The sequence below is a fragment of the Salminus brasiliensis genome, chromosome 1 (assembly GCF_030463535.1).
Source record: "Salminus brasiliensis chromosome 1, fSalBra1.hap2, whole genome shotgun sequence".
Classification (NCBI taxonomy): domain Eukaryota; kingdom Metazoa; phylum Chordata; class Actinopteri; order Characiformes; family Bryconidae; genus Salminus; species Salminus brasiliensis.
In genome coordinates, this window is record NC_132878.1 from 47,006,387 (window position 1) to 47,021,538 (window position 15,152).

At 39.6% G+C, this 15,152-nt stretch overlaps 1 protein-coding gene across 2 annotated transcripts in view; it reads left to right on the forward strand.

The window, feature by feature from the left end:
- Window positions 1-2,140: 2,140 nt before the first annotated feature.
- The window catches only part of itpkb (inositol-trisphosphate 3-kinase B), a 28,138-nt gene continuing 15,126 nt past the window's right edge, over window positions 2,141-15,152 (forward strand). Inside the window, exons 1-3 of one of the 2 annotated variants that reach the window (XM_072680220.1) lie at window positions 2,141-2,425; window positions 3,485-3,535; window positions 4,420-5,680. In XM_072680220.1, coding sequence (XP_072536321.1) covers window positions 4,601-5,680 — 1,080 coding nt within the window. In that variant the 5' untranslated portion in view covers window positions 2,141-2,425; window positions 3,485-3,535; window positions 4,420-4,600. The remainder of the gene's footprint in view (window positions 2,426-3,484; window positions 3,536-4,419; window positions 5,681-15,152) is intronic. The other variant, XM_072680229.1, reaches the window with a different exon arrangement.

Consider the following 15,152-nt stretch of genomic DNA (forward strand, 5'->3'; position numbering starts at 1 on the left):
AACACTTGACATATTTTTGGCAATTTCTCTCTGAAACATTTCTCCTTACCTGAGAGCAACAGACACAACAGTTCACCCGTGTTTGTTTATTGCTCGACACCACAGTTTTATCTCAGCTGGATTCCTGATTGCATCATTTCTTTGCACTGTGCTGATCGCATGTTCTGCTCTGCAATGTTTGAAGAAGTGGCCACTTTTTTGTCCGGAGAGAGGCACACCTTGGCTAAACATCAATTACCACGACTGAATGAAAATGCAAACTATATGCATACAGCTTAATTTAGTCGCCGAGAAATCCCAGCAAGTACAATGCAAATGTATTGTTTTCATCCCAGTTACCTTCCAATGAATATAACGCCAGGTAATAAATAGTTTGCTCTTGGACCACAACTTTCTCTCCTTTCCTTCAAACCACACGGGCCTGATGCATTTTCATATATAAGCAGGTGAATTTGTTTAGTCAGGGAGATGGAAAAACCACAAATGATTCGTCACTATCTAAACTTCAGCAACTTCCAGCGAAAAGAGAGCACTGTGTGCCTGAAGTGAGAAAGTTTATTTTGTGGTGTAACCTATTTCAGTGCAAACAGTTCAATGAGTGACAGTCATGTGTTGTCCATGACTGTACGCAGCCTGCTGCCAGAAGAAACGAATCCTTTTTATGATCACTTCAAAGAGAATCACAACACATATAGCGCCATCTAGTTTTATTGATGCACCCTTGAAGGTCCAAACTGTTCCTTGAGATTCAATTGGATGCTTATTACATTCACTTTCTCAGGGAAAATCAGGGAAACATTTGTAGATTAACATTTTAAAAGTAAATACATATCTACCAAGAACAAATACCATAACAATTTTTGCGAAGACTGTAGGGAATGTGAACAGCATGGCAGTGTTTGTACCCAAAAAGTACAGTTCAGACACTTTTGTCATTAAAGTCCATATACAAACTTACCACACAGAAGGCTAATATAGTTGATTTGTTTGGCTAAATACTGTACTGTTCTTGGAAACATACTGAGAGATGTGTAAGGGTTGTTGTTCCTTTCTGAGTCTGCACTTAGGCCAGGTCCTTGTCTCAGGACATGGAAAATTCATTTTCATACTACTATCAGCCAGACCGTCTCATTCAAATCAGAGTGGCCACTACAGCATAGTATTTTCCATTCACTTAAGTCATCCCAGCGACACATTTCCTTTGTCTCATGGGAAACAAAATGATCATTATATATATACACAAAATAACAAAATATCATTATATAAGATATACAACTTTGATCAATCACCAAAACACAAGCACAACAAAGAGCACTGTTACCATCTCTAGTTGTCATGTGTAAGTAATCAAGTAATAAATATCATGACACTTGAGTGACCTCTGAAATGTCTTGAATAGCTTTAGGTTAATAGGCACGAATAAACTACACAAGCTACAAGCTGCATTCATATAGAAATCACAGGAAGCCCAAACAGAAACACATTAGAAATCCATAAAACCATATCTACACACACACACACACACACACACACACACACACGCACACTGAAATGCACTGAAACATACACTGCTAGCAAAAAAACAAAACAAATGTTGTAATTGGCCGCCCTGTATCACGTCTAATTGAAAAACGCATTTCATTGTGTGGCATGACACAGCTCTTTAACCTTTGGACAGTTTAATTGGACAGGGTGAAACTGCTGAAGGCAGAAAGGTGTAACGGTGTAAATACCTAAGTTTTCGACAGTGACTTCAAAACTGCCTATTTTTCAGTATAACTTCCATATAATGACTGCATCAACTGTGAAGTGCCTTAACATTATTTACATGATACATCAAACTATTTGATAAAAAAATTTAATTCAAGTTAAATTAGTTTAGTAATATGTAATATGGACTCTTTAAGCAGTTTCCGTGGTTCTACATAGCTATGTTCATTGCCTTTGCTAAAGACACCTCTTTCATATTGTTGTGGCTATATCAGCCAGGTACAATAAGAGAAAAGTAAACTGCAGTCCTAACGAGTAGTGGATTGAAGGGCTCTTCCCTCAGTGGCCGGTGTGTGTAAAGGAGGAGAGAGAGAGAGAGAGAGAGAGAGAGAGAGAGAGAGAGAGAGAGAGAGAGAGAGAGAGAGAGAGAGAGAGACGGCGCTCTGCATTCACAGCGACTGGCAGCTCAACTTCCTTCCTGCCTTTCTTTGTACGTTAAGCAAACAGCCGAGCACTCGAAGCGAACTGCTGAAGAGCATGTCGACCCATCTGCTGAATTACACTGGACCTCGAGCAAGTTAGGCTCCGCCAGGCTTGCATTACGACACGACTTGTGGCGAGCTGACTGGGGGAGTAGATTGTGTTTATTTATTTGTGCACAAGGAAGACAGGACGACGGGTATTAACCTCAACTTCCACACTTGTCAGAAACGAGGTGAGTCGTCAAGAGTTCTGCTCAACCGCATAGCTAACACAAGTTTGTTGAGTTTGTGGGGCTTTGATGGCAGAAGTGGATTGTTCGGGGCGATTTTTGCCCCGGGGTGAGGTGAAATGCCTTAGCTTAAACTTAAGTCGTCTGTCGAGCTGGAGTCGAGAGTTTGAGAAGATAAATGAGCGAATATGGATGCTTTATAACAACGTACTAGTCCGGCTATTACCCTGTGGTAATGCAAGTAACATTTGTAAAACTCAACGTGAGCTTAGAGGCAAATTGATTTAAACTGCATCAAGAGAAGCTCACACACTCTTCTGTGTATAGTAATATAAATATATGAACAGATCTGTATTGGGAGGTAAACATCAATTAGTAGACGTCCATTTACATTTTGTGCTGGAACACTGATAGGCAGCAAACTGTGAAGTCTTTGCATTCATCTAAGCCTCTTCATTCATGTTCTTCAGACTCGCTGGTGGTAAAGGTAGGATATTAACACCCACCGAGTTGGGTGCCACCACGTGTTTGTTGACTCTCTTTTACTCATTTTACTGGCTAATCCATAAAGCAAAAGCCCACATGGTGACCGAACGCCTGCAGTGTTGATTTAACGCCTACAGTGTTCAGTCCCTAACACTGTAACAGTGTAACGTTAGGAGTTTAACTGCTGTGCAAATTTACTGAAGTATGGTGAGTTTTTTTTAGATTAGGTATAGCAGTCTACTGTCAGGCTTAGCCTTGCATTGTTGACATGTTTGTATTAAATTCCTTTAATGTCTTGGCCAAGCCTTCTTTGTGGCCAAGTACACATTAGGACCAGTACTTGAGTATCTGTCCGTTAAGGTAGGTAACGACCAGTTTAAGGGTCTTGAAAGTAAAGCATAGGGTATATCATCACTGTGGAATAAAATAAATAGATAGAAGATGTTTGCATTACAGACATACCTTGGTTTTAGGCTTTATGCAGTCTTAATCAGATTGAATCAAATTTAATCTCTGCAGGTTATACATTTGAATCAGGTTTGTTGTCAAATTGCTGACTGTCTTTTTCCATTGAAGTTCCCTGGAAGCAGTTGCTTTTGCTGACACAAGGCAGGGCAACTGTTATGAGTAAGTATGAAGTAATAAAGCATGTTCAAAAGTAAAACATTATTAATACTAAGGCCACAAAGCCAAAACACCTCACTCTTCCCTTTACTCAGCAATGAAATGGATGCTGGACCTGTTCTGTCCAATTAAATGCTGGTAATTGGACATGGAACATTTTGTGTCAATTAACCAAATTTCAAATATATTGTTTTAACACAGAATCTCTCCATGTCCTGGTATTTCCCCTTTCTGTAAATGGATTGTGGACTAATTGGCTTGTTTCTCCTTTACTCTAATCCACAAATGTTTAGCATCAGTGGAGCTGGGGCCTCACCATTTAAAAAAAAATCTCTCTCTGGTTTAGGACATTTTATCCAGTGTTGTGTTACTCAGGATAATTATGTATCCTGCTTAACTCATTAGAACTTAGAACATTAGATGTTAGATTTGCAGTGAGCTTAATATTATGTCATGATTAATACTTTTAAACGAAATGTCATTTTTTCCATTTATGTGACCATTAGTGTATTACATTATTAATATTCTCTTGAAACGCACAGTATTTGGTGAGCTTTGTGTGTATTTTATGCAAATAAGGGGGAGCATTTATGCTGTACACATGTTATGTGGGTAGTAATCTTTGTAATATGTATTTTTTTGTGTATTCAAATTTGCTGGTCTTACAACATTAATTATCCAGATGTTATGTTATTATTAGATGTTATGTAGGTGTTACACCTGCAATTATGAAAGTTCACTCAGTTAGTTTAGCAAAACAATGTAATAGTAAATGTCATGCTATTTAAGGAAACAATTTAAACTGTCAAGTTCTCATTGCTGTATAACATATGCACATACATTTTTTAATATATATTTTTTCAAAACAGTATTGTTTTTCTTTTTAGTATCTTACCTGGGCACAGAAGGGCAGTGACTGACAATGATTGAATGAAGCACAAGGGCTTGTGTCACCAGTCCAGTTTTTTTTTCTTACACTGACCTCATGATGGTTGGCTGCAGAGGCCAGTGCAGTGTCGATGACTAGGCCTAAATGGGAGTACATATGGACAGAGCCAGCCTGCTACTATGGCTGCTTATGCCCTGAACAACCTAATAATGATGAACCCCAATAACCTGACTGATAAGAGCAGCCCTCGAACTGGGAGGCCTGTCCTGCCGGTCCCAGACCGTACCACCTTTTGCCCACTGCTGGGGGGCACCGGCACTCCGTGCAGCCCTGGTAGCTTGAGTCCTGGCTCTTCTGGAACTTCATTTGTCTTTCCTCCGATGATGACTGGTTCCAGCAGTTCTAGAACGTACCGGTCCCCAGACCAGCTGGGGGTGAACGTGGGGACCCGGGTGCGACGACTGAGTGGTTCTGGGCCTGAGGATGACCAGGAGGAGACAGAACGACGTGCTGCTCAGCAGCTCCAGCGCAGCCGTGAGCTACAGAATGTGGAAGTGAACAAGAAGGTGGACTTATTCGAGCATATATCTGCTCAGGCTCAGAACAGGGAGCTTCAGCGGAGCCCACGTCTTTCGAGGAGACCCAGCCCAAATCGTGGTTCCTTCCCTCAACTGGACAAGCTATGCCCTGACCCTGACTTCCTTCAGTCAGATAAGCCTTGTCAGATCCCAGGAAACCTTCTTGACTCCCGGACCAGTGACCACCTTGCAGGGATTCCCAAGGAGCTGCAGAATGGGAAAAACTGCCGTGAGTCAGAAGGAAACCTGGAGGAGAATGACACAGGCTACCCAGAAGCTGATGGGGCTTTGCGGGGCAGCAAATCTGAGGGATTTTGGAGCAGAGGTGACAGCCCTATTAGTAGCCTCTCCAGTACCTCACAAGGGGTTAGTAATGACTTGGCTGCCCCTGAGCAATTGGAGACATGGACTAAGTCCGGCTCACAGCCTAAAGCAGAAACAGAGGGCAGCTGCCTGGAGGTGGCCCCAATACCTGCAGTCATAGTGACTGACCATGGCATGGAGGCCTGCGGGGAGAGCCAGGAGCCTGAGGTCAGCCCACGGCCCTCTCGAGCACAACGGAAACTGTCTTCCTCATCAGCATCCTCTACAGGCTTTTCATCCTCTTGGGAGGAATCAGAGGACGACATTTCCAGTGATCCTGAGCGCACGCCAGCCTTCTTGCAGACCCAGCAGAAAGCGGTGAGTCTAGATTGAATGTTCTTTCCTTAGCACATGTTTGAGGTTAAACTTTATGTAAACAAGGAAGGTGTGATACTATATTTTAATTTACCAACTGGAAATGTGTATACACTGTGTTTGTCTTTTGTATTCTTTTTTGTTTTGTGTGGATCTTGCCTTGGTGTGGGAATTTTCTCAAATTGAAGGCAGCATGTTGACTGATATGGGTCTTGCTCGAATGCATCGCCCCTGTTGCTGAGCATTCCTGTTTATATCTAGTCAGTATTCTCCTTGAGTAATGCTTGACATTCTCACATACAAAGGTACTTCTGTGTTCTGCTGTGTTCTGCTGTCAGACTGTGGGGAGTTTTCTCCCAGACTTTTGCTGGCCGCCCTTTAAGTGGAGCACAAAGGCAGATCCAGGAACAAATAGCTCAGTACAAGGTTAACAAGCAGACCTGGGTCTCATATAACCTATTTTATGGGTAATTTGCCAACAAATCATCCAGTTGCTAAAAAGGATTTAGTGCATTTAGTGTGCCCATTAATACCCTTTCTTATACAACTGTAGCATTTAACAAGTATTGAATAGTGCTGGGCAATGTATTAAAGTGAATACCATTATTTTGAGATACAGTGAAATTGCTTTTCAGGTTAGCAGTGTTTTTGCAATATGTTTATTGATATTTACTCTTTTTGCATCATAGTGACATTGTACACCATTGGCTTTAAGAGATGGGAACATATCAGTTCAATTAAAACACTCAGGACAGTAATACACACTTAGTAACATGGGGTCAGTAATGCTATTAATACTAACTTGATAACTTCATTAAAACATGAGGTTCATTAATGTTATTAATGTTAACTAATTAATTCTATTAATACTAACTAAAATATAATCTGATACTGTGAAAAATATAATGACAATAAATTTGTATTATCATCAGTGTGAGGCTTACACTCTTGAGACAGTGGAAGCCCACATACTCTCCCACAGTGAGACACGTCCCACTGGCCGAATTGTTGAGAGAATCTGTGGTTTACATACATGTTGCTGCTGTCACAGAGAGCTCTGTTGTTTAGTGATGGCCATCACGAGGCCCTCCAACAGCATCATGAGCAGTGGAATAATGTCTCCCTGCACACCACGTCAGCCGACTGCCAGCAGGCTTATCATGGGACGTTTGTTTCACATAAACACCAAGAAACATCCCATTCTACCATCTATTAGGACTTATTCGTACTGCTCTTAAAAGACAGTGTATACACGCTGAGTACCCACAAGGCCAAGATCACTCAATAGTCTTAAACTCAAGTGATACAATCTCCACTGTACGTAAGCAAATTGTCCCTCTATTGGCACACTGTAAAATAAAAGTTTATAAATGACTATATGTTAACGCAAAATATCATTAAAATAGACATTTTACACATGTATGTGTTAAATTATTCAGAATTGCCACAGAGTGTGTAGATTACTCCTGACGACATAAACATGTAGAATAAATGCTATGTTAGTTCTGAGAGTGCAAAGAGTTGGACTTTGTGGCCAGGTTTAAATTGAGGGAACAGTAAAGTCCTTTGGTTGAGAATGTTTAGATTTCTGCATCAAAGCTTTTTCATATTTTTTATTAATCATACAGGTTTTTATCTTGTGCCTTAGTCCGTAAATGTAGTTAGTAATTTCCAGTAAAAGGCGGTTACTCATGTCCACACCTGGAGCTGTTTACACATGGTTATGAGATGGGAGTCAGTGGATGGTTTGTAAAAACATTTCTTAAATCTTCTTTCTTCTCTAAAGTCTTTCTAGCATTTACACATTAAAGCAAAAATATTTAAACTTAAATGAAAATGGTACTGCTTGGTCAGTATGCTAAAGCTTAACTTACTCACGAGCAGTGGCATGAGCGTTTTGGCTTCTTTAGAACGGGCAGCACAAATATTTTTAGACATACACAGTTTCCACAACCTCTTTGCCACAGATAAAGTGAGTCTAATTCGACAGCAACAGGCAATGTGTTATGTGATTTGACATCTATCTCCTGAAAATGTTATTATAAAGGAGCTTATTTTTAGTGAATATTGCTGGTTGTGTCACCTATCTGTACTTACATGGCCGTTGACACTGTGGTTTTTGTTTTGTGGGTTGTTCTAGGGCTTTGGAAAATTGAGTGTTGCTAACTTGGTGTTATCAGTGGTTTTGCTTAAATGAGTGACCCATAAAAGTTTCCACTGGGTTTGACTTTACACTTGTTGTAGGTTTATGTTGTGGACAGCTATTTCATCATTTTAAACTTGAGGGTACAATACTTGTCAGAGAATCCCTTCATCTTTTAGAGCTAAAAGAGCCTATTTTTTTACGAGCAAACCGAGTGATGCTTGTGGGAGGAAAATTGAGTGGTGTTAACTGGTGTTATCAGTGGTTTTAGTCAAACAAGTGACCTACAGACGTTTCCATTGGGTTTGACTTTACACCAGTATTATGTTGTGGACAGCTATGATGTAATTACATTTCAAATGCATTAGGAACTTTTTCCTGCATAATGGTTGATTGTGAAATTATCTACCCTAATTATTCTTAACTGTTAAGACGTTTACAAAAATGTGATGTAATATGACTCCAAATCATCCAAAAGATGATGCCAAATAGTGAATGTGTATTCATTTATCTGTTCAAATACAAACAAATTAGACTATATGCCACGAGTTCTGTGTGAAATCCATGGAAAGCGTAATGAAGTTAACCTTGCCTTCGGGGAGGAGTTGCTTTAAATGTAATTTAAATGAACCCTATACTTCCTCTTTCGAAGCCAGTCACAGGTAGGCTGGAATGTGTTCTGTGTATTTGCTGAAACAGAGATGGCAGAGTAGGAGACTGGATAACTAAATAAGTTGGGTGGGATGTTCCCATAAAGCTACTTAGTTCGTTTTGGATGGGTCTTCTCAAATGTCTGTATTATATTTACACTCGAGACATCAGCCATCTTCTTGAGATGTCCATAATATTTTTGCTGGACAATTATTGCCACAGAGGACATGATCTAAAAACAAGGCAGGGTTTCAAACAACGATTTGTGTGTATTTGTATTCAGCCTTTGTATGGCGTGTTTCTCTGTAAGAAAGAGACCATTTCTTAATGGTATGACCACTGTGGCACAGTATAATATGACCATACAGTCATTACAGGTTATATTTTGTTGTCACTTTTCTCACTAAAACCAAACAGTAGCTGTCATTCTACTTGAAATATAGTTGAAATATTTTAGTATTTTAGTTGACTAACAAAGTGTTGAGCATAGTAGATGTTATGGTATATCTTACCTAGTTTCTTTTAGCTCAAGTCAAAGTTTATAAGTGTCCAGGAGAGCCAGGACTCTACATCATGGACCCATAGCTGGGTGAGACCCATAGCTGTAGAGGATTTGTTAACTTATTATCACCAAGAAAAACGTGATTTTATCAAAAAAAAAATTTGTTTATGCAGAGATTGAAAAAGAGTCAACAAAAGATCATGAGCATGACAATGAGCCAGCCAAGCATATCATTACATAGCAGGAACACCTGTGCACCTTCTCATTAAAGTGGTGGTGTGATGGTGTAGAAAATGTTTTTTGCACACTTTAGGCCTCTTAATACGAGTCAATCATTGCTTGAATGCCACAGCATGAGTATGGTTGTTGACAATGCGCATCCCTTTATGGTCACAATTTTCTGTGAATGGCTGCTTCTAGCATGACCAGATCACAAAGCACACTGATTTGATGAAGATAACAATGAGTTCATTGGTCTTAAGTGGCCTTCCCAGTTACCTGAATCCAGTAGAACACCTTGGGGATGTGGTAGAGGGAGAGGTTTGCAGCATGAAAGTTCTCCTGAAAAATTTGCAGGAATTGTGTAACAATCATATCAACATGGACCACAATTTACATTGTATACGGTGGTGCAAAAAAGTATTTAGTCAGCCACTGATTGTGTAAGTTCTCCTACTTAAAACGATGAGAGAGGTCTGTAATTTTTATTATAGGTACACTTCAATTATGAGAGACAAAATAAGGAATAAAATCCAGGAAATCACATTGTAGGTATTGTACGTATTTGGTCACCCACAAACAAGCAAGATTTCTGGCTCTCACAGACCTGTAACTTCTTCTGTAAGAAGCTCTTCTTTCCTCCACCCGTTACCTGTATTAATGGCACCTGTTTGACCTCGTTTTCTGTATAAAAGACACCTGGCCAAAACCAAAGAGCTGTTGAAGGACACCAGGAAGAAAATAGACCTGGTAGACCTGTAGACCTGCACCAGGCTGGGAAGAGGGAATCTACAATAGGCAAGCAGGTTGGTGTGAATAAATCAACTGTGGGAGCAATTGTAAAAAAATGGAAGACATACAAGACCATTGATATTCGCCCCACGCAAGATCTGATCCTGTGAGGTCAAAATGATCATGAGAACGGTGAACAAAAATCCCAGAGCTACATGAAGGTACCTGATGAATGACCTGCAAAAAGCTGGGACCAAAGTAACAAAGACTACCATCAGTAACACACCATGCCAAGAGGGACTCAAATCCTGCAGTGCCAGGCGTGTCCCCCTGCTTATGCCAGTACATGTCCAGGCCTGTCTGAAGTTTCTCAGAGAGCATATGGATGATCCAGAAGAGGATTGGGAGAATATCATGTGGTCAGATGAAACCCAAATAGAACTTGTGGTAAAAACTCAACTCGTCGTGTTTGGAGGAAGAAGAATGCAGAGTTGTATCCCAAGAACACCATACCTACTGTGAAGCATGGGGGTGGAAACATCATGCTTTGGGGCTGTTTTTCTGCAAAGTAGACAGGACGACTGATCCGTGTTAAGGGAAGAATGAACGGGGCCATGTATAGTGAGATTTTAAGCCAAAACCTCCTTCCATCAGTGAGAGCATTGAAGATGGAACGTGGCTACGTCTTCCAGCATGACAATGATCCCAAACACACCGCTCGGGCAATGAAGGAGTGTCTCTGTAAAAAGCATTTCAAGGTCCTGGAGTGGCCTAGCCAGTCTCCAGACCTCAACCCCATAGAAAATGCGTGGAGGGAGTTGAAAGTCTGTGTTGCTCAGCGACAGCCCCAAAACATCACTGTTCTAGAGGAGATCTGCATGAGGAATGGGCCAAAATACCAGCTACAGTGTGTGCAAACCTGGTGAAGACTTACAGGAAACTTTTGACCTCTGTCATTGCCAACAAAGGTTATGTTACAAAGTATTGAGTTGAACTTTTGTTATTGACCAAATACTTATTTTCCACCATAATTTACAAATAAAGTCTTTAAAAATCCTACAATGTGATTTCCTGGATTTTTTTTCTCATTTTGTCTCTCATAGTTGAAGTGTATCTATGATGAAAATTACAGACCTCTCTCATCTTTCTAAGTAGGAGAACTTGCACAATCAGTGGATGACTAAATAGCCCCACTGTAGCTGTTCTTTAGGTTAAACATGGATGTTTTAAGTTTGTAACAGACATTCAGGTAGTTTATTATTATATGTTGTGAAGAAAAATGTTCCAGTCCATTAGATTCTACACTGGATCCTCTAAAGTAATTTACAAGTCAAAGTACATAAAATATTGCATACATTCTGCAAGCACCTGTTGAAAAAATGTTGCATGAAAAGAAGCCTGTTGTGAAATTCTATTTTAAATTCTATCATATGCCAACCATCTAGTCAAAATGAAAGGTACTACTACCAAAGCCATGTTAATACAACACTGGACAAGGCTAGTTGGTGTGTATTTTGATGAGGTCTTTTATCGCTAGTCGTTTAGGACAGTTAGTATTGTTTAGCTTGATTGTAGCAATATCAAGAACTGTACAAAACATATCAGGTTCAGAACATTTTGGGACATTTTAGACAGTTGAGTCTACAGTTCAGCGTGCCTTGATGCTAGACTTTATTAATCCTATAAATCCACTGTGATTTAAAACTTCATTGTGATTGTAAAATGCTTTGTTAATGGTGTTTGCTACAGGGATATATTTGTGAAATGACTATGTGGGTTGGACTTGAATTGAATAAACCAGATATAACCAGAGGTCTTTGCAGAGTTTAATGTACCTGTTATTCTGACATCAAGCAATCTGGATTGCTTTGTACCACTAACTGAGTGAGACCCTAACGTGACATAGTGAGTATAATTTTTTCTCTGCCAGGAATTATCTCTGCAAATTGTGTCTTTAAAATGTTAAAACATTGAACACAGAACATTTAGAGAGTTTAGTTTTAAATGGAGAAACTTAGCAGGACATTTAAGAGCATTGTTTTAGTACATGACCTATCTTGTTGTGAGCATGCTTAGAGTAATGGTGTCTCCTTTTCCTGTGGCAGTGAGATGTGAGAAGAGCCCTTGGTGTGTGTGTGTGTGTGTATTGGTCGGCGAATGTGTTTGCGTTTGTGTGCATTTGCAGAAAGACACTACAGTCTTGTGGTTACTTGTTGTATCAAGCATAACCCAAGTAATGCACTGCAGTCCTCACTGTCAGCACACACAGGGTGCAAATGTTTTGTTTATTTTACTGCTGCACAAAGTTTCCTTACAGTGCACAGGGCCACTAAAGGCTACTAATGGACCACTAAAAGGGTACTGAATATGCATGTCATTTCTGTTGCACCAAATACAGCATGTCATATATCGCGTGACAGCTTGCAAAATATTCAGTGAACATTCGTAAAAACATCGAAGCAAGTTGACACTGAAAAAGCAGCTTAGATGATTGTTCTTATACAGCTTGGAATGCATCACATATAAATATAACTCTGTTCTGTGTGGATAGGCATCTTGTATGATGTGCATGTTGTTTTCTTTGTTAATAAACAGGAACAGGCTTTGTGACTAAGCATTAGCATTGCATAGTGGTTGCATTCACTCCTATTTTTTTGTCTAAGGTGCAAGACATGCTTTTTTTGTCCCAGTCTTTGTAAAAGCTTGCATGTTGCATTAAGCACATGTCTAGGCCTGTAAGCTACAGCCCATGATGAGTGGGATTGTGCTATTTGCAGGGGCTACATGTGTTATGTGTGATGAACAACATAGTTAATATAGACCATGATCAACTATGGGTGCAGCAATATGGTGGGCTGATTTGTATGATCATATACAAATAGTGCATCTAGTTATGTCCCTTTTAATCTTTTTCAGCTGCATGATGAGTTATGGCAGGGGTGGGGAACTCTGCATAGTGGATTTTTGCATAGTTTTGTGCTTTCCTCCCTCAGGTACACCTGATTTAACTTCAACGAGTAACAATACAATGCCACTGATATGTGACTCACCTTTTTTGTTTTCTTGTGTGAAAGAAGTGGTACTTTACTGTCAACTGTTTTTTAAATAGGAACAGCAGATTGAACACAAGAATTAGTAATTTTTATGTTTAATAAGGGCATTCCATCATTTATTTCTTAAAATGTCATTCAGAGTGGTTTGACATGACATTGTGCATCCCGTAAAAACTCAAAAGTCCAATTTATTTAGAATGGTGGTAATAGGAAATATGGGTTGCGATGTCTACACAAAACAAAAATGTCACTATGTTTACTCTCTAAAATCACCAGTTGATAATGGTTCAGTGGTGTATTTTTTTGACATAGCTTTTAAAGACATCTGGTTCCTGTCATGGTGAAATACAACTTTAAGAGGTCAATTAAGTCCCTTTGTCAAAGCATTTGGTCATTGCATTTGGTCACAGAATGAATGAAAGAAATGCCATGCTTCTATTCAAAAGAGAGTTATCCTCTTGTAAGCACTATAAGTGTGAGTGGATTTGTCAGATCTTGTAGAAGTTCTTGAATGACTGAGAAATTTACGTAGCCTAAGTGGCTGATTACTACACTTCCCCTGACTTTTGAAAGCAACTCAGCAAAAGCTTTCTATCGGCGATGTTAACAAATTGATACCATCACCCAACCAAAAAAGTGAGATCGGCACGACTGCAGCTTGTTTTTGTTGGAGGATCTGAGAACTACAAGCAATGGAAAATGTAACACCCCTGTGGTTGACGGTTGCCTGGCGACCAGCTGACGTCAAGGCATGCCTGCTTCAAACAGCTGGGCTTCTTTGCTGCAGCAGCTCTGCTGGAGAGAGCTGTTTCATATGCAACAGACAGGAAGTTCACCGGCCTTATTTCGTTTTTTTTTGTTTTTTTTCAGGTTTTTTTTTCTTGAGTGGTACACCCCATTGCTGTGCACAACAGGGGATAGCCACGGAAGGAAATTACCATCTGATACTAATGAGCCGTTGTATACTTGCGCAAAGTGGAATGCATGAGCCTTTTTCAAACACACTCAGACCTTTGGGGATTTTCTACACACAGGCACCCCACGTGAGGTGCATGTTTATGCACTCTGCTTTGTCTTGGTCAGGACTTTTGGGTTCCCCAGGGTTCAGCTCCTTCAAGCACTCTTAGAAACACTCACATACTTAGAAACGGTAATGTGACTAAAAGTAGATCACTGGCAATTGCTACCTGTTAGCACAATCACTTTTGCCGAATTTAATTTGGCCATTACTAGCTTTCACTTACTGTCAGCATTGTTAACCTTTTTAAATACTAATGTGACCAACAGTAAATCACAAGCAAGTGATAACAGTTCCACCTAGCCTTTACTTTAGCTTTTATTCACTGTTAGCAGTGTTAGCATTTTGAATAAACACTAACATAGTAAACAGCAAATCTTAAGCATATGTACTGAGCAAGTTTTTTTTTATTGTGATACTCCTGACAGTGAAATGCAGCATTTCTGCAGTAGTTTTACTCAATATAATTATTTCTAATGTTTTGGCACCATTAGCAAAAAGAAATTTCCCTGCATGCTCACATGTTACCCATCCAAGTCTTTAGGACAAGCGGCCCACCTGTAGACATCTAGACTATTTTGTTACCTTCTGAGTGCTCCCCTCACTGCTGTAGGATGTGAATAATTTGTTTGTTAATGACCCTGCATTGGGTCATTGAGAACTGTGAGGTCTTACCAGACTGACGTTAAAGTTCTGATATTTGATATTAAGTTGGTTATAAACGTTTATAGATAATAACTGACCCTACTTCTTTCAGATCTCGGACCCATTTCTCAAAAGCATCCTAATGTTAAGAGCATCTTAACTGGTTGTGAGAGTTTTCAGTGTAATTGATGCTCACTCCACTGTTCATGAATCTGTCTGTTAAAATGTTTTCAGGAAACCCAACCCCGATTTAACCTATTTATTAGTGTTAATTAGTATTCATTGTGTATTTTTACTGCTTTGTTTTTGTTTTTTATGGTATCCTTGTTTTGTCAGAATCCCTTTTGCTCGCATATTGTTTTAAATGTTTTTGAGGGAAACCAACAGATGCACTTGAATAGCCAAATCCAGTTTATATATGGTGTATATGCTTTTATATAAATGTTTTGCTTTAATATAAATTTTTATAACAATGTCAGACAAAAATATGCACAAATAAAGTATATTTCAGA